We start from the raw sequence: 26,420 nt of genomic DNA, 5'->3' as shown, positions 1-26,420 counted from the left end.
GGTTGCAAATGAGAAATATATTGGCATTGACAATAACATAAAACTACAAAATAAGTGAGCTGTGGAGCTGCAGCCTCACCTGGGAGTACTGCTGGTAACTTGACTGGCCGTACAGGTCATGAGAGGGAGAAGAGTCTGTGTGGGAGGCCGGTCCCTGCTGATAGGCTGGCTGCATGCTGGGGTAACCATAGCCACCATAGGGCGCAGCCTGATTGGTCATGTCGTTGGAAGGCGCCATGGAATCTGGGCAAGAGAGAGTTTTAAGGCATTAAATAAATCTGATGCATGTGGGGAAGACAGGTGGTTTTCAATGTTTTAACATGACGACGACATTGAAAAGATCAGTGAGGCTGCTAGGTGCACTTTGGAAATATGATATTGAGTTGGGAAGTAAGTGTGTGTGTGTGTGTCATCAAAAGCTTTTACATAATTTGAGAAGTGCATCTCATCATCCTTTCACTGCAGAAAGATAGCATCTCTCTAAAATCTACTTGTTAAACTTGCTCCATCGTGTTTTTATTTCGAAGTAGAAAAACATTATTGGTCATGAGTCTAGATATAATTAGTTTGTTATGATCTGCATTGTTTATTTTAGCCACCCACTTCCTATCAGCCTGTTAACTTCAACTTCTTCTCTGTATCTCCCAGAGAGATGTTTGATGACCACTCGAGTAAGCTGACTATGCTGGGGGGCTTCTATAATCATGGACTAAAATACAACATGTGATCAAACATACCTGGATAGTTTCCCCCTTCCAGGGAATCATAGCTGTTGGGCACCGGAGAGGCACTGCCAGTCGAGGAAGAGGAAGTGTCACCACCTGGGAAAAGCAGAGAGAAGGGGTGAGACACAGAAAGAATTAAAAACTGAACTAAAAAAAAGGAAAGACTAATTGAGAGTAAAGGAAAAATGGAAATAATATAGTTCAACAAAGACCCAATGGGATGGCAAAATAACAAGCTCAACAAAGGACAAAAGAACAAAGTACAACAAAAGAAACAAAACAGGAAATAAAGGTTAAAAGATAAAATGGGAAGATTAAAAAGAGGGAAGGCCTAAGAGACTGAAGGACAGCAACTGTAAATACAGTCCATAAAAACAAACGAAGGAGGATCAATATAGAAACACGAGAGAAGAGAAAATAGAGGGAAAGAACTAAACATGAAAGGGGATGAAGAGTAGCTTTTTTTCATGTTTGGCCATGAAGAGTGTGGTGTTTGGACTCCCTCAGGCCACAGAGAGAGAAAGAGAGATGAGTGAATACAGGCAAGAGAACATGATGAAAGGATGCACTTAAGTCTTGAAAAAGCTAGCATACAAATGTTTGGTGGAGAGCACTGAGGACAGAAAACATAGCAGGAACAGAGGGCAAATATGGAGCATAGAAACATGAGAATAGCAAAAGATAAAGATTATATGATGGCTACAGAATGGCTGTTATTATATTCTCTCTCTCTCTCACACACACATTTTCTTATTTTCTTACATTTATAACTTTCTTATAAAAATGCCACTAAATGTAGCAATTATCCAGCAAAAGGTGGCAAAGAGGACAACAGTCGAGGTAAACAACGAAGGTTCTTAAAATGTTATTTAAAGAAAACAGCTTTTGTTTATGAGCGAGAAAATGTTGTTCTTTTCACCTGCGTTCCCTCAACATGATTCAGAGTTTTTACCTTTAGTTAGTGATTTCATACATTTATGTGAAGGCCCAACAACCCACAGGAAGATAAGGGGCAAACAATTGATGAGGCACATCTATCGGTGTATAAACAGCACTAAAACAGGTCTTTTAGATGGAGCATCATGGTGGCCAATTTGTCTAAGATACCATATACCCACAGCATCCTGGTCTGTCCTCCCACTCTCTCTATGGTCACACTTCCAGTCTGATTCTCTACTGTACTCTATCAAATGAAGGCAAAAACTAATCTTAACAAAAGTCTTGGCAGATGCATCGCAATATGGTCCACTGCAGCCACTCTTTCTCCTCTTATGTCCAATAATGAATGGGTTTTCCAAAAGGATTACAAGGGCAGAATATTTGAATGAACACATTAATCCATGTGGGCAGAAAGGAGGGATCAACAGCAGCAAACCAAGACACGACAGGCCTCTGGCAGAGAGCTCATTGGACGGGACGGGATCCAATTATCTCCGACTAAAATCGGACCAGCAGACTACTGGATTATCTGCTGTGGAGGAGGAGGACACCAGGACAGCTTAGCCCTCTTCCTCCTTCCTCTTCCAAGATTCTTCTGACACCTCTTCTCTGTTCTCTCACCTTATAAGTTAATAAAGGGCATGCTACCCAGGGGTTGTAAATGCAAAACGAAACGGTAGATTATTCAGAATGGTTTTCTCTTTCCTTTCTAACACTACTAAGACTTTTAGTCAAGTCCACTGTACTGTCCCCTCAGGCTGTTGCCTAATTAAAAGGCCTGACATACTGTGGTCAACAGTGTCCCCCTTCTAATCTGTTACAACTGACACTGATCACATTACCTACAATCAGTGTTAACAGGGGGGAAGCTACATGTCCTCACACATACAACCCACTACAGTGTGTGCTACAAGATGCAACATGTGCTTGACTGAGATGATGTGATTGCTACAGCACTGCCATGACAACAAGTACATCTTGAGACGATGCTCATCATTTTGGCACTAGTGGCAGGGTGACTCAGCAGGTTTGGAAAAGAGGACACAAGAAGACAAAGCAAAAACAAAACAAAGCAAAATACAGCGTGTGACTTGAATGAAACACAGAACTATTAGAATTATATTAAGCATTTTTACTAGCAAAGATGCCATACATTCAAAGGTTCAATGATTTTCTGCTTCCTGTGTTTTATTATCATCTCTTTGGGTTTGGGACAGCTGGTCAGACAAAACCTGAAAATGTTGCCTTGGAAACTTTGACAGGTACTTTTCACTATTTTCTGATTTAATTTCTGAAATATTAATAATTGTTACTTGAAATAGACATATTTATAACCAATGTTAAATATCAATTTATATAACCTATGTTTATTTTGTTACCAATATGGGTTTCCTCTTCCTTGTTCTTTTCACTTGATTTAAGTCACTCAAAGCTAGGAAGAAAGATTTCATATATTCTGAACCCTAAAGGACTAATGCCTAAAATGTAATTTAACGAAAACAATATTAACTCAAGGCCCACTTCCTAGCTTCACATTAACCTCTGATTGTTGCCCATTAAAAGGACCAATGTGTAGGATTTAGAGGCCTCCGACAGGGAAGCTGCAGACTGCAACTAACTGAACTCTGATGATCAGATTATTATTTTTTTTTTTTTGTGATTTTTACTATTATAATTTAAATGTGGCCTATATCAGATTCCAGTGTGAAAAGTCACATTCCTGATGAACATAAAAGTCACACAAATTCTGATGTGACTCTTCACACTGCAAAGAAAATTAAATAAAGAAATAAAAATCAGACCTGTATCTTGTTTGGACCACAAATGAAAGTGCCTCGAATCAGAATTGAAAAGATCGGATTCAATGGGATTTGTGCTGTTCAGTCAAGAAATAATTTCAGTCACTTTGGCTTTAGACGAGTATTTCTAGAGTGATTATTTATTGTATTTAACTTATTAGATACATTTGCCATAGAGTGATATGTATCAACTTGGGCAAATGTTCTTATTAAGACCACAATTCTGATTCAGCTACCAGGCATCCAGAAATCAACAGCTGGGTATTTTGTTGCAGCAGACAACCTGTGAGACAGTCCGGGGAGGACTGGATTGGGGAAAAGCTGAAAGCTAAACCAAGATTCTGCTTTTATAAAGAGATGTGTAAATAAGTGCTAACTGTACAGACAAAAAGCCTATTCTCTCATGGGGAGCACGCAAGTTTGCAAACACAGAGACAGAGAGCCTGGACCTGGTGGCAGGGGAATGACTATATTTAAAAACTTGTTAACCTCTGGCTGATGACACAGCTCCTAAAGGGATAGTCATCAGCAGAACACCTGAGTGGTACATAACACACATATGCATGAGACTGATGAGCTCAGTACAGTGCAGTGTTATGTAGTCCACATATTTAAGAATGAACTTTTCCCACAAAGAACACTTAGATCTCTCTTAATCATAGCCAAGAGTTAAGTTTATCCTTAAAGATTTGATCTATTCGGGGGAAGAATCACTTGAATATGAGCTCAGAATCATATAATAACTCCTAATGCGTCATCCATGGCCATGAGGTGCACTACTACCCAAGCTCTAGAGCTGTAAGCCAAGCAGAAGTCACTTATTGATTTTTCTTTCCATCAGCAACCACAGTAGGACTGCCTGCTGGTAATTGGAGGTGCACTACAGAGGGATCTTCATATCCCAAAGGCTACTGAGTGAAAGAGGTAGACAGCATGGAAGGATGACTCCTTCCACTGCATGACAATGAAGACACACAGAACCTGGCAGACGCTTTAAGAGATAAACCACAATGCTAACCCACTTACCTTTAACAGAGACAAGATTTCATGTCAGTTTTCGGTGATGGGAGCAACAGAGCAGAGTATACACTGATTTTACAGATGATTCAGTGCCAGTACTGATGAGTGTGAGGGAGAAAGACAGTGAGCATTGGGTGAACTTTGGAAAGCTGATGAGGAGGCAGCGGGAAGGAGAGGAAAGAATCTGATGAGCTTATTAGAAAGGGGAAGGTAGGAATGATAAGCGGCAAACTGATTAAGCAGGTTGTTACTGCAGGTGGAGCAGAAGTGACAGACGGCCATCAGACACAAAGGAGGAAGCTGTATGGGAGGGGGATGGAAACGCACCAATGGTAAAAATGATGGGTGAAGTTTTCTTTTAAAGGGTTACAAAACGTTTACAGGTGTGGGAAGGTTTAGGACACAGATGAAGGAGTGTATGGGGATGGAAGAAGGGGTATTAAAAGAGGGTTATGGGGAGGAAAATGCTAAAGCAGACCTGCTTCCTCATCCTCCTCCTCATCATCATCATCCTCCTCAGAGCTGGATGACAAGGGGGCTGCGGCCGGGCCAGAGGTGGTGGCAGAGGCAGAGGCAGAGCTAGCTCCACTATTAGCAACATATCCATACTGCACGCCTGTTGGAAGGGGGGAGTGGGGAAGGTACAAAAGAAAACCGTCTGGGTGATTGACAGAAGACAGGGCGGCGACGGTGGCCAGTAGGAAAACTCCATGTGGTGTGTGTGTGTGTAAGTGTGTGTTACAGCAATGAACCAAATTGTTACATTCATTGATAAACACAGCTGGTGGTTTCATCACTGTGTCAGATAAAAGCTGTACTGATGATCTTTGCTTTGTCTTTAGAGAGTCAGAGACCCTCCAGCAGCACTGAAAGAGGCGCTGAGAGATGGCGACACAGTGTAACTCTATATCGACGTCTGCATATGAAACCAGAAACATTTTAGAGGCCACTAGCAACTTAAAACGTGCACACAATGTAAGTAGGTATAAAACATCTCTTGGAGTGTCAAACTTAATGGAGCACCTTCAGATATGTTAATGCCCGCAGGACTTCACTTCTCCCAAAGTTGTTTTCACTGGCATCACAACATATTTCAATTAAATCACAATAACTGGCCACAATAACCACAATCATCCCCGTTACAGCTGGAAATAATCAGATTACTTTATTTAAAACAGCTTAACCCCTTTAAATGCTCGCAACAACACACCATGCCTTTTAATAGATGCCTAGAAGAGAGGTGTGTCCTTTATCGGTCCTGTTTTTCTCTTGCTGTTGTGTAACATGTTTTCTCTTGCCTGAGGCTAATATCCCTGCGACAGAGGAAAATGATTTAAGCGCACATTTTACCAGCCAGAGAGTGACAAATCTACAAAAATGTTGTGGTTGTCGGCCCTCAGAGAGATGTGCTTTTTTTTTTGTAGTGAAACTATGCAAAGCTTCCGAGTCAACTGGTTTTTGCAACTCAAAGTATGATTAAATGCAGGTGCAAGAGTCCTTTGGTCTGAACCTGCTGAGCTGTCAGTGGAGAAATCCACAGGTCACAGGCAAAATGAACCAGCAGTTCCAAACTGAAACCCTCACATTTGTATCGATACTCACACCTGCACATTTGACTGTGTGTGTGTGTTTGTGAAACGGATGACGTGTGGTACATTTCCAAAGTGCAGCTGTGAACATGTAAACCATTCACAAACACTTCTTGCACTGTCAATTTAGAGCAGGATTTCAAACTGTACCTCTAAACACAGGCGCGTTGAAGAATCTGCACCAGAATACGCAAAAACCAGACCACAGCTAAACCACGAGCTGTCGTTTCTCCTATAACGATCTTATGTTAGAACACCAAAGTAAAGAACATGTTGAAACATTTCTAACCTAACTTTACATGCTGCCCTTCATCACCACAAGCAGCACTGAGGAGCAGTGACAAGTCTGATTGATCTTTTTGTGTGTTTGGTCAGAGCTTTGAATAAAATAATGCAAATGTTAATCTCTGTTACCTTGGTGGTGGCCTGGCGAGGAATGGACAGAAGTGGAGGGCGTTCCTGAGGGCGGTCGGTCTGCGTCACCGCCGCTGTGAGTGACTGCGCCGTAGGAGTCATAGCTCAGAGAGGCCTGCTGGCTTTGGTCATAGTGATGGTGGACTGGGATTTGGAAAGAAAAACGACAAACAAACAGGAGAATGAAAGTCTGCGTAAGCAAAGATCTGACTGCAAGAACTACAAACAGCAGTAAAAGCACTCAAAGACTTTTGACTGCTGGCTTCAACTCTACAACTAACTTCCTAGGAATTCTGAATGCTTCGTTTGGGGTTTTACGTGTGTACCAGTGTGTTTTTGATGACTTTTCATACCTATACTAGCTCATACAAACTCTTGTCTTGTCTTGTCTTGAGGGTTGTGTAACAGTTTACACAACGTGCCTTTTTAAAGCTATTGGACGGAGAAAACTATGACACAAACTCTGAAAGCTACAAGTGACACCAAAAACAAACACACAGTTCAAAACCACCCAACAGTTGGCAGCAAAGTATTGGACTGACACTTTTACAGTGGATATTGACCAATACCAGCCTCGACATACATCAACAGCAGATCAACTGCTCACACATACCTGTGCTTCCTTGACCGTTAACTGTCGGCCCAAGCTGACTGGTTGGAGCCACGCTGTACCCAGGCTGCACCGCTGTTGCGGGGGCTGGCCGAGAGGTGCTGTACTGATGGAGAGGTGCACCCATCTGGGTGGGCGGGACCCCGGGAGCAGAGGTGCTCTGGGAGGAACTCAGGGTGCCGTACTGACTACTTCCAGGTGCAGACGGGTACGAAACAATTGGGTAGAGGGGAGCTCCAGGGCCGCCAGCGGGCGCAGGCACCAAACTGGGCTGCTGCTGCTGCGGAGAGTGGTACGACTGCTGTCCATAGTAGGACCCTGGGGTGGCATACGGTGGATGCTGCTGCTGGTTGTACTGGGCATTTGATGGCGGTGGTACTGAAGAGTGGAGGGTGGGATATGGCTGAGACGGAGGCACAGAGCTCGAGGGAGCGCTGTATTGGGAGGGTGCTACATGAGGCTGAGGGAGGTGATGGGGATGCTGCTGCTGATGGTTGCTCTGGTAGTAGTTCGCACTGTGGGCACTGTTCGTAATGGGTGCTTTGTGGGGAGCAGGGGTGGTGGAGTGGGCAGGGGTGGTGGGGTGGCTCTGCTGTTGAGGTGGGGCTCCGTAGCAGCCTGTAGGTGGATACATGGGTTGGTATGTCTGTGCTGGACCTGGAAACAGAGGGGGGGGTAAAGTGCATGTTCAGTGAGCTCAGTGTCAAATATGTCTGTTCTACTTCTACCGAGAAGGCAGTAGGAGAGAGCTCACAGATCAAGAGGGAATCATTAGCTGCGAACAGCGAGCTCCATCAGCAGGGAGGTTAATACCTCGTTACCTGACAGCACAGCACAATAAACTATACAAAGTTCACCATTTCTCTGTACATTTAATCGACTGCTTGTTTATCAGAACTTCAACATAACGCGGACATTATAAAATGCTGGTGCGCAATCTGTTACACAGCTCTTATATCGCTGCTTTACGTTAGCGTTGGTGCTAAGTGTTAGCCTCTCGTCCTCAATGCCTGTTAGCTCTTCAGTTAGCTGGTGTTAGCAGCTTACCTTTAGCTCAAACACTCTACTTCATACTTCATGTTGCTTTTATAATTACCGCCAGAGGACAGTGGCACAAAGACACAGACAACAGTGAGCGGTGGACGAACTAACGGACACAGCAGAGGGCTGGCATGCTAACGCTGTGGAGCCGCTGCGGGTCGCACCATCCGGCCTGCTTTACCATTGTGGTAGGGGGGCGCAGATCCACCGTTCGGCGTCGAGTTCTGGCTGTAGCTGACGGAGCTGTTCAGGTTTGTAAAACCCGGCGAAGACATCGCTCGGTCCTCCCGTCCTTATGCCCACAGTCACACGGGCGGGTAAATACACATGAGCTGCACCGACCCAAAAGCCTGGTTTCAGGACAGAACTGCGGCAGAGAGGCTGCTGCTGCTGGTCAGTGAAGACCCGGGCAGCCTGGCCAGGTCCGCTCGGCTGTGAGCTGAAGCTTCCAGTCGGGATGTTGAGCAGCTTAACGCACCCCTGGCTGTGGTCCTGTCACTCCCTCTAGTGGGGTCTCTATGCAAGTTCATTTACTGAATGTACCAATTGTGTTACTTCATTTAAAACAGGTTCATATACAGATTATGTTACATACACTATAGATATCTATATCTCTATACAGCAAGTCTCATTACAACCTATTGTCTTTGTTTTCTGCACATGTGTATTCGCAAAGATATTTGTACAATGCTCAAATAACGTTTATGGCCTAAGATATTGTAAAGTATATGCTACGTAACAGTTTGTAGCCTGTTGCCTGATATCAATATGGCTATTTTCTTTCTTTATTCTTATTTTTACCTGTTTAAATTATTTGCCCCAGTGGTTCATTTTGCAATATGTTTAACAGTTTTATTGTTAGTATTTATTTTTACTGATGGGGGTAGTTTATTCTTTTTTATTTCACCTCACTTATATATGATTTTAGCTCTTTTTCTGTCCCCCTAGTGCGTCCTGAAATGTTTAATTCTGTTTCGAGCCATGTAAGGCACTGTTTGTAACTTAGTTCAATTTAAAGTTGTCTGTGAAAGCATTACCTTTTGGGACTAATACAAAATGAACGACAATCATTTCCAAAGCATTTCATAAACGATTTGGAAAAAAAAGATAAAATCCCATTTTTTTACACAAACAAGCACACACTCAAGTTCGTATCTCGTGAAACTGAGCTTTCATTACTGATGAGGCATTACAGTTTCACAAAATTATAAAATATAATAAAACTCATTCATTCTGATATATTCTTACATTTTGTCAATAAAAGATGAATAAACCGTTTTATCATGTTATAGCAGATTCATTAAGGACCCTCTCTTAAGAATACAGTAAATCTGACTTAATCCTCAACAATCATATAAAAAGCTGAATGACTTTAAAATATACTGAACACCTTCCACAAATCCAAGTTTTTTTCTGATTAATATCCCAGGACAGGCAGCATTAACCTCTCTGTCACTAAACATCCTGAGGGATTCTGGGACGTCCACCAGTACACTCGCACTCCTCTCTGGGACGTGGAACGGCGGGGTAAGCCTCGCTGTGAGCCTGTCCTTTGGTCTGGCAGGTGGGGCAGCAGGCCGTGTGTCCGTCCTGTCTGCAGCTGGGACAGGACAGAACCAGCTGACAGCAGGACTGGGTGGAACAGAGCTCATACTGATCCCAGGGACAGCGGCAGTACCTGCAGTCTGAACAGAGACACACAATTATATAATTAGACAACAACTAAATCTTAGTGTTTATTAATGCTTTCCTTCTACTATTCAACCTGCTGATTACGTGCTTTGTGCACACACTAACCTGAGATGACGTCGTCGTTGGAGGAGATGGCGTAGCGCTCATCGAACACAAAAAGTTTCCCTCGATAGAAGCCCTCTGGGAATCGCTCCAGATACTTGTGGATTCCACCTTTCAGCTGGTAAACCTCTTTGCACACATCCTACAGGTGGGGCAGGAAAAATGATGTTGCACTTTCATTAACAATTTGCTTTCAGTAACAGCTGGTGCAAGGCTACAGGCAGACAGTAACTAAACAGTTCCCCCTCGTGAGTTACTGCAGGACAAAGCCAGTTCCATAAGCTGCTTAACACTCAATAAGTTAACGTTTGAGACAAGTCAACTTACTTTGGAGCGGAGGTAGGCGGAGCCGCGCTCACAGCGGATCCCTCCTGTGCAGTACATCAAGACCTTCTTGTCCCTGAACAGTTCAAGGTTCTGGTCCACGTAGTCCGGGAAGTAGCTGAACTTACGGATGTTTGGGGCCAGACAGCGAGTAAATTGCCCCTGGAGGAAAAAGATAATCACAATCAAACATTGCAATGCGGCTCGTGTCTTGTCTGATTATGACAAATGTGTGGAAACTGACAGTAAAGAAACTGCAAAAACACCAGTGAAGCTAGCAGGAATTCAACAGCTTCCTCAAGGACATTTAAATCAACAGTTCAACAGAAAATACTATCATCTTCTACTCAATACAAAGATGGTCAAAACTCCACTTCAGTACCAGTGGTACCTCTGTTCTGGTTCTTAAGGCAGCTGGTGTAACACAAAGAGGGTTAAATAAACCAAGGATTTAATATAGCCTTTAAAATCTGTGCAAGTCCATATAGTACTTACAATTTTACTCTCATAAAAATTACGGCAGTCCAGGAGGATGGTGTCATTGCACAAATCCCCTTCAGCCAAAAGAGCCTCCACTTCTTTATGAAACTCCTCTGGCTCCAGATGAACTCCTGTAAGGAAAAACTGATGTAACTAACATGACCAACTTCAAAATCAGCTGTTTACACAACAGAACCTCTTACAGGAAACATATCAAAATAAATTAATAATGAAATTCATTTACAAACAAAAAAATACAATAAACTGAAAAATGCAGTTATAGGCAATAGCACTGCTGGTAGTGGCAGTAGTATTGTTGTTTCCACAAACTATACCTGCCAGTCTGTAGGAAATGACATCAGGATCCACGCCCATTGGGACGATTTCCTTATAGACCCCGACCCTCAGGTCTGTAAAACACTCTGCGCCGCCATCACTTGTCTGACCACACACAAATACAGGGACAAACACTTTAATAGGCACTAGAATGAATGATGATTTAATTATTTTTGACATTATGTCATCAACATCAGTTATTTCTCAGAAAACATACTCATGCTGTGGCCAACCAGTGGAACCCTGAGCCTGTACATATCAACCAACGGGAGATGCTGACCTTAAAATCCTCCTTATCCATCTTGTAGAGAGGATGTGAACACATTGCCTCGATGTAAACGTCAGTGGCCATGTTGGTGCCACCCACTGTCCCGTTGATGCCCTCAGTCGCCACCCTCACCTGAAGAAGATGATTGTGATATTCTTTAAGGGGACAGGAAAAAATAAGTCAACCGTTCCTTTTTACAATTTTAGAAACATGTTTCAAAGTCTGTCCCCATTGTGAACATTCTGCAGTCTCTCAGCTGAAGGCAGGATAAGATCATTTATTTACCTTGCCAGTTAAGTGGAGCTTCTCACACAAAGCTTTCTGCCAAGCACAGATGGCATGTGGATCCTCCACTTGACAGTAGTGATAGTATAGGAGAACCTTCCCTGGACCCCTGAAAAGAACAATTACAATGAGCGACATCAGTGTCTACTAACAAATCTGAAATAAAAATCAAATTCCAAGCTCAAATGAGTGGATAGAGTTTGACCATTACTTCTGGAGTTGTTCCTCAGAGATGTGACCAGTCTCAGGTATCCATGCAGAAATGTCCACTGGCTCTGCCTCGCGCCCATTCGGCTGCGTTTCAGGTTCCTCTTCCAGCTGGCTTAACAAACGCTCATATGTGACCTGTGTGAGCTGCCGTATTTCAGTATCATGAGACCTGGCCACATGTTTGTGAATGGTAGAGTGTTCCTTGAAGGTCTGGCCACAGCAGCACCAAGATGAGCCTCCTTCCTCTTGACAGCCGGCCCTCTTGGACGCCACAAAGGCCCCAAATGACTGTGGAAAGAATAAGCATGAAGTGCTTTTAATAAGGCAAAGTCAAAATCAAATCAAATCTTTTTTCAAATAAAAAATGTGTTGTCAAATGTGTTCAAATAATAAAAACTGCACAGACTACATAATAGTTCTCATCCTTTGTTGTTTATGACTCCTAATAGAAAGCCATGTTTACTTGCGACCCTCATCAAAAGGTTATTTGTCTATGAGTTGAGAGCAGTTCAATCAAGGAGTGATGTTGCCTTCTTAGATTTTTTTTTCATTAAGATTGAAAATTACATAACTCTACGTAGGAATTCACAGGAAAACAAAGCAAAGATTTGGGAAACATCTGAAAAATAAACATAGTTTTGGGTAGCAGAATTCTTTTTTTCTTGTTTATTACTCTATTAGTCACTTAGTTATGTCTTGTGGCCCCTTGGTGGGTCCTGACTCCCAGGTTGGGAACCACTGAGCTTAGATAAACAAATGCAACAGTACAGGTCATTAAGTTTTGTTATATAGGCCCTACAGATACTGATGTTTTTGACAACATAATATTGATATTTGAGTTTTTAAAAAATCCAATGACAATATACCAGCAGATATTTTTACATAATGCAATTACATACACAAACATTTTAGATAACAATCCCTTAAATTTCGAAGTTTTGAAGTTTTCGATGAAAGCTGAATTACAGTACGCTTGACTTGAGCTATTCCTGACTATTAAATGTGTTATAAAGTTCTGAATTCTTTGTTACTGTACCTGTACACACTCAGCTGTGTTAATTAATCTGGTATCTTTACATGCAGTAAAATATGGCCACATAACATTATATTTATGTGCTGTCACTCACCTTCCTCCTGCAGAAGCTGTAGTACCTTCTCTGTGAGGCACACAGTTGTTTCTCCTGTTTTAGGCCGTTAATGTTAGATGTCGAAGCGTCAAGTTCCCAGTCCACGAACTCCGAGCAAGGTGTATTATCCGCTGCCATCTTTTTTTTTAACAGCTTTTAAAATATATTTAACTAAGTTAGCAGGCAACCAGTCTTTAGCTAAGTTTAACAATTCTTAACATTTAAAAGAAGCTTCTTCCGCTTTGTGGTTTGAGCATGTATGAGTAATACATGTTAGGACATCCGCTGTTGACCTAATCTTGGTAAATATTAAATATATAGCCTTAAACGTAATAATTTATACATTTTACACATCCAACTATCACCAAACGTGCAGCAGAAAACCCAGCAGTGAACATCGGGAGAAAAGAGAGGGAGCACCTTCCGGTTGACCCCCGACTGCCCCGGATGTGCTTCACTTGAATCCGACCGCTATTATTTTTCTGCACTAGTAGCGGCCAAGCTGAATGATCTAGAAGCTTGTGTAGCCCCCTTATTACTCTGTCCATATTCACTCCCTGGTCGAACTACCTTATAACCTTACATTAATAGCGAGTGAAACATGTCCAGGAGACGACACAGCGACGAGAATGACGGTGAGTGGCGGCTGCAGCTGTGACGGTAGTTCACGTTAGGCTAACGGTCCGGTGGCGCAGCTAATGGTAGCGTGTTTACGGTAGCGGTAATCTGCTGCTGTCGCACTCACACAATGCTGACTGATACGATAGTGTAGAGGACGGGGGTTTGTCTTGTCAACGTTATCCAAAAAAAGCGCTAAACACTTTAATGAGTTGGTGTTTGTTTTTCGCTGTCAGAAAGCGAGCAGGTTGAGCGAAGTGTGCAAGCAGCGGGAGAATGACCCGCTGTCCGCTGGTCAGCCCCTGTTACCGTGGGGTGGCTCTCATTATACAGTGATGTTCATTGTGATCCACGGTTGTAAGGCTGGTTCAAATGTACTTATTAATGAGCACTTAAAGCGGAAACCCACCGTGAAACAGTGTAGCTACATTGAGCTAACGATGAGCTACTGCTGAGTGAAATGAACCTGTTAGCTGCAGCTACAGTGTAATAATGAGGGTTGTTCGTTTTAATGGATGGTTCAGACACATTTACACATGTCGGTAGAGTCAGTGTGACTGCTGTGTGAACTGTTACACTATTCACTGTGTATGCAACTTCTCAAGGTGTATATATAAATATATATTTATATATATAAATGGCTTCATCATCACCATACTGGCTATTTCATTAAAGGGATATTCCAACAGTTTAGGATTGTACTTCTAGAGATGTGGAGGCCTCAAAAGAGACAGATAGAAAAACTATATTCAAAATCAAGCTCAATAGCATTCTCTTGTTAATTATCTTTTGGTTAACTCTTCATATGTAGTTAGGTTTGATGGAGAGACTGATTTTAAAATGATAAAACTGGGCTACTACTATACAAATGCCATGTGTTCATTCTGTGTTAGGCTGCCCTCCAGTTTTTCTCTCAGCTAATGTTTCTCATCCCACTCTAATTATTTCCCCTCGTTTACCCTTCCAGGAGGTCAGGCACACAAAAGGAGGAGAACATCGGAGCCCATTGAAATTGAAGACCGTCTGGAGTCGCTGATATGTCGCGTGGGAGAGAAGGTAAAGAGTTAATTCCTTCTCTGTCTCACTCTGATCCAAATAGCATCCATCTGTACCTCTATAGGCATCCAAGGTGTTCAGTATAGCAACGACAGAAAAGCAAAGCATGGCTTCACTGACTTAACAGCGAAGTGCTTTACATTAAGTTGTTATGCCAATTCTACATGGCCCCCTACCCTCAGTGCAGGCTATCTTTAGTTGAATCAGTTTCAAATAGCTTCTTTATTGTTTACAGAGTACATCGTCCCTGGAGAGCAACCTGGAGGGCCTCGCAGGCGTGTTGGAGGCCGACCTTCCAAACTACAAAAACAAAATCCTGCGTATTTTATGTGCTGTGTAAGTTCACACGAGTTCTCCCTCTTTTACCGTTGACCTGATCGCCGCCTTTGCGTTTTTTTCACACGAGTCGTCTTTCTGTCGACAGCGCCCGCCTCCTGCCTGAGAAGCTGACTGTGTACACGACTTTAGTCGGCCTCCTGAATGCCAGGAACTACAACTTTGGGGGCGAGTTTGTGGAGGCCATGATCAGACAACTGAAGGAGACGTTGAAAAACAACTTGTACAATGAAGCGGTTTACTTGGTGAGCTCATTTCTTCATTAGCAGCTACAATTGTGCTTACAACTTTCTTTCTTTTTAACACCATGTCCTCTCCTTTTGTAGGTGCGTTTTCTGTCCGACTTGGTCAACTGCCATGTGATCGCCGCTCCTTCAATGGTGGCCATGTTCGAAAACTTTGTCAGTGTTACTCAAGAGGAAGACGTGCCACAGGTGGGTGGAAGGCTGAGGCGGAGTGATCTTTTTGTTTACTATGCTAAAGTAATAACGGGGTCCATGAACTTGACTTAGTAGTATTAAATCCAGCCACTGCAGCAGTGAAGGATAGGGCTGAAATGTAGGTTAAAAGAGGAAAATGTGCAAAAATTCAAATTATAAATAAAAGTTAACGAGGCCAACTGCAATAGAACTAGAAAGTTTTGTTTTCATCGCAGAAATATGTTTCACTTTCTAAATCCTCTAAATGTTGATTAGAGTTGAAAATGAAAAGGAGTTTAGTGTAAAATGCAGATGTGCAAGACAAACCTTGTCTTCAGCTAACTTTACATTTGGGTGAAAATGAAAAAGAGCACTTGTGTGTGTGCTCAGGTTCGGTCGGACTGGTTTGTGTACGTGGTGTTGTCCTGCCTGCCCTGGGTCGGTAAGGAGCTTTACGAGAAGAAGGATGTTGAGATGGACCGACTTCTCAGCCAGATCGAAGGATACCTTAAGTAAGATGTCTGCTCATTTGTCTCAGCTCCTGTCTTTAGCTGTTCCTCTTTTTGCTAACATTCTTGTTATTTGTTCAGTGTTTTAGTCGCCCCTCTCAGCTGTTTGTTTTTTAATCAGTCAGCTCTTCTCCTTTATTTCCAGGGGGCGAGTAAAGACACACGTCCCCATGCTGCAGGTGTGGACAGCGGAGAAGCCCCACCCACAAGAGGAGGTGAGGGCTGCATTGTTGAAGTGGTCTTCATTGTCTGTGGTCTTGCCTACCTGAACAGCTTGTTGCAAGATATTCAAATGTAGACTTTGCAAGAACCCACCCTTTTATGCATATTTAGCTTTGACCTATCTGATTGTAAAAGACCTGTGGTGGCCGTTACAGACGCTTTCAGTGTGTTTAAAATCGGACTCCCTCTCTCCCCGTCCTTCACTCAGTACCTGGACTGCCTTTGGGCCCAGATTCAGAAGCTAAAGAAAGACCGCTGGCAGGAGCGCCACATCCTTCGCCCATACATCGCCTTTGACAGCGTGCTCTGCGAGGCCCTGCAGCACAACCTGCCCCCCTTCACCCCACCGGGCCACATGCCCGACGCCCAGTACCCCATGCCTCGGGTCGTCTTCCGCATGTTTGACTACACCGATGCCCCAGAGGTACGTTACAGCTTGGCTTTGAAAAGCACTTCAATATGTTACTGATCTGCACTCTGTGGTTGTAAACATTCATGGTTTAGGTGTGAAACGTATAATCTAATGTAGAGACAATGTTGATACTGAAGACCTATTAACCCTGTGGAGTGGATACAGCCCGTAGACTACAGCTTTATTCAAAGCTCAATAGTCCACACAAGCATCTTAAAATGATGAAATAAATGATTTTTTGCATTGTTTTCCCCCTATTATTTCCTGTTGTGCGGTGTCCACAAACTTTTGTCCTCTTTATCCTCAGGGTCCCGTTATGCCCGGCAGCCATTCCGTGGAGAGATTTGTCATAGAAGAAAACCTGCACTGTATCATCAACACTCACTGGAAAGAGAGGAAAACATGGTGGGTCACAAGCACTTTTTTTCAATTTATTTTTTTTTATCTTTTTTTTTTTGTGTGAATCCCAAATTAAATGTTTAAACATTTCTGATTTTTATTCTCTTTTTTTTTTTACCTTTTAGTGCTGCCCAGTTACTTAGCTATCCAGGGAAAAACAAGATTCCACTCAACTATCACATTGTGGAGGTATACATGTTTTTGACAAGCCAAATGCTGAGAAATAACAATTGTTACATTAAAATGAAAGGCTGGGTAAAACTATTTATCTACCTTTCTTATTTTCTTTTTTCCAGGTGATCTTTGGAGAACTCTTCCAGCTGCCCTCTCCGCCTCACATCGACGTCATGTACACCACGCTGCTCATTGAGCTCTGCAAACTGCAGCCGGGCTCCTTGCCGCAAGTGGTATCCTTTATTGCGTGTGTCGATGCAGAACCTGGTTTTGAGGGTTCGTGGTGTTATGCTGGCGTGTTTAAACAAAAAGAGAAAAAAAAATGTCTCCACTTTCAAAGACACTTTGCCTTAACAGCTGCCTGTTAGCTGGCCCAAGCCACAGAGATGCTGTACATGAGACTGGACACCATGAACACCACCTGCATAGACAGGTACTTTAACTGCACATTAACTTTTACTCCATGAGTGAAAAACTGGAGTTGTTCCTGTCTGATCTAACACTGTCATCCCGTCTCCACTTCCTTTTTATTTCCAGACTAATCAACTGGTTTTCTCACCATCTGAGCAACTTCCAGTTTCGATGGAGCTGGGACGACTGGTGAGTGAATCTGTGATGGACTGAGGGGCTTTAATAGCAGCTTTTTGTTGTTTTAAATTGCCAGAAAGAAACTGCACAGTTCAGACCGTTTGCTTGTGTGTCCTCTATAAAGGTCTGACTGCCTGGCCGTGGATCTAGATAAACCCAAGCCCAAGTTTGTCAAAGAGGTTCTGGAGAAGTGCATGAGGTATTTAATGCATTTCCTCTTGAGGAAGTTGAATATTACTTTGTGTTTTTCCATCGTGTCTCCCTGAAAATAGGTTTTTCTGTGATCCTTTAATCTGGAAAGGCGTCCGTTTGCTCTTTTCCCTGCAGACTTTCGTACCACCAGCGGATAGTGGACATTGTCCCTCCAACCTTCTCAGCACTCATCCCAGCCGAACCCATCTTTGTCTACAAATATGCAGATGAGAGCTCTTGTAAGCAAAGCTGTAATGCATGTTTATATGAGTCAACCTCCAATGGTTCCACAGATCTTTCTGTACCCGGCACATACGTTTAGACAAGAGTTCCTAACAGTGTCTCTCCCGCCCTCACAGCTTCATTACCGGGTTACCCAGTATCCATCACTGTCGGAAACGCCATCAAGAACCGCGCCTCCAACGAGGAGATCCTGACCGTCCTCAAAGAAGTGCCCAACCCCAACCAAGAGGACGATGATGGTTAGATGTTTTTCAGTTTTTTTCTTTCTTGGAGGAACCAATCACCGCTTTGTTCCCGACAAAATACAAAAATCAAATTTAGCATTATGTGTGAAAGTAGGTCAACAATTAGAGAGGAATAAGAGTTGACAGTCATTCGTTTGGCTTCGATTATCACGTTTGATATAAAATTGTGTTGTAGTCATTACCTCTCACTGCTCCAACCTCTGTCAGTTCACCTTCAAACTCCAGCTCTCTGCTTTTCAATGAGAATGACATTCTGCTGTTCTGCTGTTATCAGCAAGGTTTTAGATTTACCCAAACATCATTTCAGACTGTTTATTAAAGCATTTTCACTCACTTTGTTCTCTGTCACTCCTTTTCCTTGCAGACGAGGGCGAGAGCTTCAACCCCCTGAAGATCGACGTGTTCCTGCAGACTCTGCTCCATCTGGCTGCCAAATCCTTCAGCCACTCCTTCAGTGCCCTCGGCAAGTAAGTTCCCCCACCATGAAATCTTTTTTTCAGATGTCTCTCCCACAAAACAAAATGCAATTGGCCTAAATACACTGCTGCTTCCTGGTCTGTAGTCCAGAAACGTAGAGCTGTTGTTATATATAATATAGTCCATATATTTGTTATTGAAATCACAATACTGTCTGAAATAAAAAAAAGGAAAATGTTCATTTGCAAATGTATTCAGAGAAGAAAGAACATATAAATATAAACCTTATTATTTTGTAATATTCTAAGTTATTTTTCTGTTCACAAAGTATAATTTCTCCATCCTGTCCTGATTTACACTCAACCTGTTCAATCATACACCGGCCAGTGAGGCACCTGCATGGCTAAATGGTATTAAAGTGAAAAAATAATTATAAAAGATAAAAAATTCAAAGATGATCAATTATAAATGTATGTTTGAATGTACAATTGTAACGCAAGATACACACAATAGCAAATGTGCAGGTTGTTTCAGTTTCCATCAGTATACAAATCGCCTTTGTAGCACAGTCAAGAAAATAAATTCCCCTCAATGAAAAATCTTATTCAGAGATAAAAACTAACTTCAGCTAAATAAAATCAGTATTTAGTGCTAAATGAATATAAAATAATAAAAGCCAGTATAAACACAATCTAGTTCTGTATCGAATGACTCCAGACCTGCTGGACTCACCTGCATCCAATTCCTCCAGGTTCCACGAGATCCTGAAGAACCTGACAGACACCGACGAGGGGAAGCTGCACATCCTCAAGGTGGTTTATGAAGCGTGGAAGAATCACCCGCAGGTACGGACAACCAACACACTTTAAAGCTGCAGGAGGAGACTCTAATAAGAATAGTGTTGTTCTAGTGCTCCTAATGACATCTGCACAAATCCCCCGCCAATCAGAGCCGAGGAACACAGTTGATTTCCCAGGTCGTCAAATACTGACGCTTTGGGACCCGAGCATGAGACTCAACAATCAATTATCGTTCTCGGCTCTGATTGGTTCTTTGTAGGCCCGGTGGATTCTTGCAAATACCATTAGGAGCACTGGGAGGAGCCAGAGGAACCGGATTTATTCACACATTATCTGTCTCATATAGTCAGGATATAGTGACAGTTTCAGTAAATGGGACAAAAATGTGAAGAAGTTAAAGCCTGAAAAAACATTTGTCTTTCAGTGATGGAGAGTTGTGGATGTTTATATATAAAATATATTTTATTTAGAGTTTTTGAGTCCTTACTGCATCCAGTAAAATGTGGTTAACGTTTTCACTGCGTTACAGATGATCGCAGTGTTGGTGGACAAAATGATCCGGACACAGGTCGTGGACTGCGCCGCTGTCGCTAACTGGCTCTTCTCTCAGGACATGGCTCATGAGTTCACCAGGTGGGGTTGTGAAATACCAACACATTTAACATGGGCAGATGAGGAAGATGGCATAAATGGATGTTTTCTCTCCGCCTGCCTCTGTTGGATAAAAAAAAAATCTCCTTTCCCTATCTAGACTTTTCATCTGGGAGATTCTGCACTCGACCATCCGAAAGATGGACAAACACGTCCAGAAGATCCAGCAGGAGTTGGAGGAGGCCAAGGACAAACTGGAGAAACAGCAGCATAAGAGGGTAAGTTTATCCACCACATTATAAACGATTTGTTGAAAGCACCTGACGTGATCAGTAGACGGATTCAGCTGGTCGGGGGTTAATGTGTGCGTTTGTTAACCATCAGAGGGACAGCGGGGACGACGAGGACATGGACAAGGCCAGCGAGGACGAGGAGGGTCAGTTGGAGGAGCAGATCGAGAGGCTACAGGAGAAGGTGGAGTCCGCTCAGAGCGAACAGAAGAACCTCTTCCTCGTCATCTTCCAGGTACTGAAGGCCGTCAGGGTGGGGAGTCCTAAATGTCACACAAGCACGCCGGGATTTTTAGATGTTTACGGCTGTTTGAGTTTAAGCCGTCGAGCAAATCTTGCAGGGACGTCCCTCAGCTGTTGCCAGAGCCCAGCTCATCCAGTGAAGGCTGTGGTGGTTCTGAGCAGATCCTCTAACTTTATTGTTCATGCTAATAAGACGGAGACATCAGTACATATATGAGCCCCCTTTAGTGCAGCTTTAACATTTGTCTGCACCGCTTTAAATGCCGCTTTCCCTCCCGCAGCGTTTCATCATGTTGCTGACGGAGCACCTGGTTCGCTGTGAGACGGGCAGCGTGGACATCAGCACGCCCTGGTACAAGAACTGCATCGAGCGGCTGCAGCAGATCTTCCTCATGGTAAAACGCTCAAACGCACACACACTGCGGTAGCACACGTTTGACGCGCGCGTTCTCTCGATGACCCAATGTCTCTCCTGGTTCTCCGCAGCACCACGTGACCATCCAGCAGTACATGGGAACCCTGGAGAACCTGCTGTTCACGGCGGAGCTCGACCACCACATCCTGGCCGTGTACCAGCAGTTCTGCGCCCTCCAGCTTTGAGACGCGCGCACGCCGACACGCTGAATTAACAAATGAAATGTGTACTTGTGTTCACACAGTACCTGTGCTAAACCTACACATTAGAAACTACCAGCTCTTGCATCAAGAATCTCCTCATTACAGTTCTGTTTTTATTTACCTCTGTTTGTGTCTGGTGCCATTCGAAGTTTTGTGCAACCACAGCTGAGGGAGTCTTTCAGAGTAGGAATTCAAACAATAGTCTGTGCTGTAGTGTTCCCTTTTTTTGTCTTTTTTTTGCTTGAGTTTTCCTTTTTGTTCATTTTTACATCCTGCTCGTATTCTTATGAATGGGTCTTTTTAAAACCGTGCGAACTGTCTGAGTCCAGGCGGAGCATAGGAGTGAAGGGATCATAGGAGAGGAGATTTCAGGTCGGCTCGGATTGATTCTGAATTTAGAGAGCGCTCTACTTTTTTATATTTGTTTTATGTGGAATTGGAAAAGAATTAAAACTCTGCAGAGTCTTTATCCGCCTGCTTGTTTGTGTCATGTCATTTTTTCACCACCCAATGGCAGGCTTCAGAATAACTATATAGCAATGGCTTCTCTTCTCACTGATGGTCTTGTTTGTTAATGTAGGTCATACAGAGGCATCAGCATTAAATTGAGATTGTTTCATAACCAGTTAAAAACTCCTCGTGGTACATTTAAGTCTAGCCAGTAAGCATTTTAATACAGTAGCTGGTGGAGATGGAAATACTAAGTACTTATTACACCTGTTATACTTTAATGAATGGTAATGCATCATTCGAGTAGCTATTAAAGCCCTGCACACCTACAGCCCACCCACACAGGTCACACGTATATTGCCCTATTAGTGCTGTGCTTCATTTAGAGCTTTTATTCTGTCCCTAACACGATTGAACCCAACGTGGCCCACCAGATTCAGGACTAAATCTCCTACCGTAGGTCAGGCTCTGACTAAATTAGATTTTTTTTTTGTAAATATATATTTGACATTTCCTGACTAAGCTCTAGCTTGATTGACCCTGTGTGGATGTGCAGAGCCTTTAAAGTACAGTGTTTCCCCCTGAAGTACAAAGTAGCAAGTACTAAGTTCTAATACACCAGAGCATACAGTTTTATCTACATGTATGTAATTTAATTTGACTAAATAATTCATGTTTAGGAATGTGTGAATTCTGTCTGTATTTAAAGAGGCGCAGTGTTTCACAGAGGGTTCTTGCTGTGGGCCCTTTTCTCAGCAGATGTGTAGATTTAGATCATTTGTAGTAATTCCAGCTGGAAAAGCGAAGGTGCCACAATGTCTCCATTCAGTTTAGGTGTTTGAGCATTAACTATGATGGTTAAATGCCAGGACGTACTGCTGGAACAGAGTTACACCTGTGCTTTTCCATCTGCCTTAATAGAAAAAAAGAGCTGCTGTTTAAAGACTTCCCCCGACAAGAATCAGACTCAGGGAAAAGGAATATGAATACTTGAGGTAACATTTTAATGACATTAAGGAATTAAAACGTTACAAAACTATCATTATCACACTCAACTGAGGAAGAACTTAAAATGGACACCTCCTGTTCCAGATGTGTCTCAGATGATCGGATCTAAAAGCACTGCAGGTGAGGTCAGACACGTCCTCCATCGTCAGTTTATCATTCAAGTGCTGCAGCTTTCTAAATGTTTAACTACCTCCTTTTACCTCTTGAAAAACAGAACTATTATTGGTCCTGACTAGTGGAAGAAGTCAAATTTGATTAGAATATTGTGAAAACAAATGAACTGATCTGCTGGCTTTAATATGCAAAACCCCTCCAGTACGCTGTTAAACATGGTGTACAATGTGTCAGTGTTCCCCTTATTGTACAAATGAATTACATCATTATATGCTGTTATTAGGGGTATTTTTTTTTACCATATCAACAACAGTTATTACTGACAGTTGTTGACAAACAAGAAACAGTTTAGTTTCAATTCTAGGTAGTCAGTCTGAAATCTACAATGTAGTTTTTCAGAGACTTGCAGAGAACTACATATAAGGTAGTTTATTCAGAGTAGGTTAGTAAACAGTCTCTTTTACAGTGGTTTTAGTACAAGAGGAGGAGCACAATTCCCACGTCCTGTAAAAAAAAAATCAATAAATCCATTTTATTTTTTTAACTCAGATCGTCAACATATTTAGTTTAAAGCTCGACTGTTGGTAGGGTAACCTGCGATACGACACTTCAAAGCAGGTTTTTTGGCATCAAGTTAAAATTCTTCTCACAAAATCCCAGTGAAAAAAAAAAACCTGCACAGCAATATTAACTGTGCAACAAGGACTTTCTACTTCTTCTTTGAATAGGCTCATAGGAAAAATAAAATCAACCTAATTTGAATTGTTACTTATGGGCTGTGGCCAAAGTAATGTTATGGTGGGAGAGAAATCGTAAAAATGTAGTCAATTCCCTGGAGAGAACGCAGCAGAAAAATCTGAAAATGAATGCAGTTTCTCATTCATTGATAGAAAAAGAAGGAATAAAACTGGAGTTAAATGTGTCAATACCAGACGTACTGCTAAATTATATGAGCCCCTGTTAGCAAGTGCTGCCCTGAATTGTCAAGAAATCTAAAAAAATGATTTCTCAAAAAGAGTGGGAATCCAATGAAGTGTGACAAAACTGCCCTACAAATCCAAAAAGCAGAAAGTACAAATGGAATCAAAATACTCAACACCTAGTTTTAGGCCACAGATCATTTCAAAGAGAACATATTAAATCCAGTCAAAGCAAGAGAGTCAAGTTAGTTAGTTAGTAAGTAGGTCGACACAGCTAGCTGATAGAGCTAAATTTACCTGTTTCCCTCTTACCTGTATTTAATATCTGTCAGTTTTGCTGAACATCAACATTTAGACCTGCTTAAAGGTAACTAGCCTACCTTAGCAGACCTTTGCTTTTGACAGTGTTTGGTTCTTCCCTGTGGTCTATGTTAATGTTTGTTCCAGAGTAATCGGTCTAAAAGCGTTAGATGAAGGCATTACATCCTGTCCGACTGTTCCATAGTTTACCCAGCCAGCCTTTCTTCACCTCTACTGCCTTTGTAGGGCAGAATACACAGAGTTATTTCAGACAGCACCAGCAGAGTCTGAAGCATCGACAGTAAACATTACGTTTGTTCTTGGTCCCTGAGAGGAAAGGATCCACAGTTCTGCACGGTGGCAGAAGATAAACAAGCTCAGAGGCCTGCTGTGTTTGGAGTCGTACAACAGTTGATGATTTTGCTTTGGTGACTGTTGAGAGAAACCCTGGGGACTGCTACAAAACCCTGGAACACAAGTGGATTTGGTGTCTTGAAGGAATGTTGTCACATGATGAAACAGCTTCTGTGTCTGGGCTCTCTTCATTTTCTCTCCCATTACTGCAATCCAAGGTAAGCGAAGGGAAAAATGAACTGTCTCAAGAGCAGAGAGAATCTAACCATCATTTCAATACACATGATCAGTATATGAATGTTCAGAGGACTACTGCCCAGCCAACTGGGACTATTTGTACGAGTGGCAAGAAAACTATTTACTAAATAACCAGATTTCTACCAACAAACTAGTTTTTGTGTAAAATTATTCATTATTTCAACGCGTTACAGGAATATATGGTCTTGATTAAAACAAACTAACATTTGAGGTCACCAAAGCAAACTGTGCTTGTGTGCTTGTACCCATAATTCCCTCAGCTCACTCCTCCACACTCGGAGCTTGCTCAGTGGTCGTCGTGCCGTTGCTTTGTTTGGTCCCGTAAGTCGCCTGTTGCTCGGCCTCCAGTCGTTTGTATCGCGTGTGGAAGAAGATTATGAAGCAGCACGTGAACAAAGTGGTTAGTCCCGCCATCAGCATCAGGGGCACTGAGGGAGACGTAGAACATAATAGACCCTCAGAGAAACTAATAATAATGTTATTAAAGAACTGCTGCTACATCTTTAAGTTTATTTGTTTTATACATTTGCACTGAATGGGTAAGGATGAAAAAGAGCTTCAACCAAATTAAGCAGCTCTAAAGGTTTAGTGGCAACTTGAGAGCACACTTGCAACACCAGTGTTAAAATTAAAGTCAGGTCCATGATGGACAGGCCAACATTCACACGACGTCCACCGGTTGTTGCAACTTTGAGCTGCAGGCTGGCAGTAATCCTACACCACCGACTCTGACAGTGCTTTCGGTTTCCGGATCATATTCTATGCAGAAAATGTTGATGTTCTGGTTTCCCTGGATGTCCTCTGGCTGCTCTGCTTCCACTCTGAGATTTACAGAGCTACCTAACGCACTGTAGAGGCTGTTAGCTAGTCAGGAATATTAGCTGGCTTGTTGTGGTGTCTTGTTGCAAAATCATCAAATTGCAATGAATACTAAATCTTACATAATCTTTAAAATAGTTTGTACTTCAATACCCAGAAATCTCTGAGTTAACAGTGTGAGTCAGGTTCTCACTGAGGTTGGCTCAGTTAGACGCTCACGGTGGTCTAACATTGTGTGACCTACCCTTCCAGCTCAGGACTGCACTCCCGCAGGTGGACAGAGGAGAGTCTGCGATCCGTTTGGTTAAAGCCTGAAAGACTATCATGAGGAGAACGGACTGGACCTGTCTGAGACAGATCACAAGGAAACAGTCAGACTAACATGAATTTCAGAGAGAGAAATCAACAGCTCATTTGCATTTTCTTATTACTTGTTTAACTTTCTGTTACGTTAAACATATTCTGAGCTGTGCTGGCTGAAAGACAGAGCATCATTTCAATTCAAACTGCTGTAAACTGTTTCCTTTCAGCAGAAACACCAACATGTGGGGATAACATCTGGGTTCAAATGTGTTTTTATCTTAATCCAGCTCCTGCCTGTTCAGTCTCTGTCATAACAATGTGCCGTACTGTATACTGTGTGTGCTGTATGTTGCGCTCAGAGAGTAGTACCCCATTATGAAGATGAGTCCGGCTACTGTAGCTTCTCCAACGGGATACGAGCACTCCACAGCTAGCTCCAGGGCCACGGGGTAAATGGAGAACCCGAAAAAGCCAAAAAGAGAGCAGATGATGACCACGGCGACTTTCTGCTCCCGTATCAGAGCCACCTGAGAGGAGGAGAGCAGAGAGGAGAACAGCTCT

The 26,420-nt window shown here is 42.6% G+C and overlaps 4 protein-coding genes across 5 annotated transcripts in view; 1 reads left to right on the top strand and 3 right to left on the bottom strand.

Moving 5' to 3' along the window:
* Positions 1 to 8,638, bottom strand: part of sec24b (SEC24 homolog B, COPII coat complex component) — a 22,797-nt gene extending 14,159 nt beyond the window's left edge. The window contains exons 1-6 of the mRNA XM_035669060.1: positions 8,319 to 8,638; positions 7,100 to 7,753; positions 6,487 to 6,630; positions 4,962 to 5,099; positions 738 to 821; positions 80 to 243 (exon numbers count right to left, since the gene is read on the bottom strand). Of these exons, the coding sequence (XP_035524953.1) occupies positions 80 to 243; positions 738 to 821; positions 4,962 to 5,099; positions 6,487 to 6,630; positions 7,100 to 7,753; positions 8,319 to 8,412 (1,278 nt within the window). The 5' untranslated portion in view covers positions 8,413 to 8,638. The remainder of the gene's footprint in view (positions 1 to 79; positions 244 to 737; positions 822 to 4,961; positions 5,100 to 6,486; positions 6,631 to 7,099; positions 7,754 to 8,318) is intronic.
* A 565-nt stretch (positions 8,639 to 9,203) lies between these two features.
* Positions 9,204 to 13,360, bottom strand: LOC118333432 (thiosulfate sulfurtransferase/rhodanese-like domain-containing protein 2). The gene is made up of 9 exons (XM_035669059.1): positions 12,962 to 13,360; positions 11,836 to 12,122; positions 11,625 to 11,733; positions 11,352 to 11,471; positions 11,071 to 11,176; positions 10,751 to 10,866; positions 10,259 to 10,417; positions 9,935 to 10,073; positions 9,204 to 9,822 (listed from the first exon to the last, which is right to left on the bottom strand). Exons 1-9 carry the CDS (start codon positions 13,097 to 13,099, stop codon positions 9,593 to 9,595), a joined length of 1,404 nt encoding a protein of 467 aa, XP_035524952.1. The 5' UTR covers positions 13,100 to 13,360; the 3' UTR covers positions 9,204 to 9,592.
* Positions 13,361 to 13,399: 39 nt separating this feature from the next.
* LOC118333431 (nuclear cap-binding protein subunit 1) lies at positions 13,400 to 21,810 on the top strand. Its single transcript, XM_035669058.1, has 23 exons — positions 13,400 to 13,596; positions 14,547 to 14,635; positions 14,871 to 14,971; positions 15,060 to 15,216; positions 15,298 to 15,405; positions 15,781 to 15,902; positions 16,045 to 16,114; positions 16,330 to 16,545; positions 16,841 to 16,938; positions 17,058 to 17,121; positions 17,229 to 17,339; positions 17,475 to 17,539; positions 17,644 to 17,706; positions 17,819 to 17,893; positions 18,022 to 18,125; positions 18,246 to 18,368; positions 18,739 to 18,841; positions 19,543 to 19,636; positions 20,121 to 20,224; positions 20,343 to 20,460; positions 20,567 to 20,707; positions 20,997 to 21,110; positions 21,202 to 21,810. Exons 1-23 carry the CDS (start codon positions 13,563 to 13,565, stop codon positions 21,313 to 21,315), a joined length of 2,388 nt encoding a protein of 795 aa, XP_035524951.1. The 5' UTR covers positions 13,400 to 13,562; the 3' UTR covers positions 21,316 to 21,810.
* Positions 21,811 to 22,764: 954 nt separating this feature from the next.
* Positions 22,765 to 26,420, bottom strand: part of slc49a3 (solute carrier family 49 member 3) — a 16,926-nt gene continuing 13,270 nt past the window's right edge. Inside the window, exons 8-11 of one of the 2 annotated variants that reach the window (XM_035669858.1) lie at positions 26,229 to 26,386; positions 25,801 to 25,904; positions 24,983 to 25,165; positions 22,765 to 24,685 (exon numbers count right to left, since the gene is read on the bottom strand). In XM_035669858.1, the coding sequence (XP_035525751.1) occupies positions 24,999 to 25,165; positions 25,801 to 25,904; positions 26,229 to 26,386 (429 nt within the window). In that variant the 3' untranslated portion in view covers positions 22,765 to 24,685; positions 24,983 to 24,998. Of the gene's footprint in view, positions 25,166 to 25,800; positions 25,905 to 26,228; positions 26,387 to 26,420 lie in introns of both variants that reach the window. The other variant, XM_035669857.1, reaches the window with a different exon arrangement.

Source organism: Morone saxatilis, unplaced genomic scaffold (assembly GCF_004916995.1).
Source record: "Morone saxatilis isolate NCDOM2014 unplaced genomic scaffold, NCSU_SB_2.0 Contig22, whole genome shotgun sequence".
Lineage (NCBI taxonomy): Eukaryota > Metazoa > Chordata > Actinopteri > Moronidae > Morone > Morone saxatilis.
Note: the sequence above shows the minus strand (reverse complement) of the source record. Positions and strands in the feature narration are given on the sequence as shown.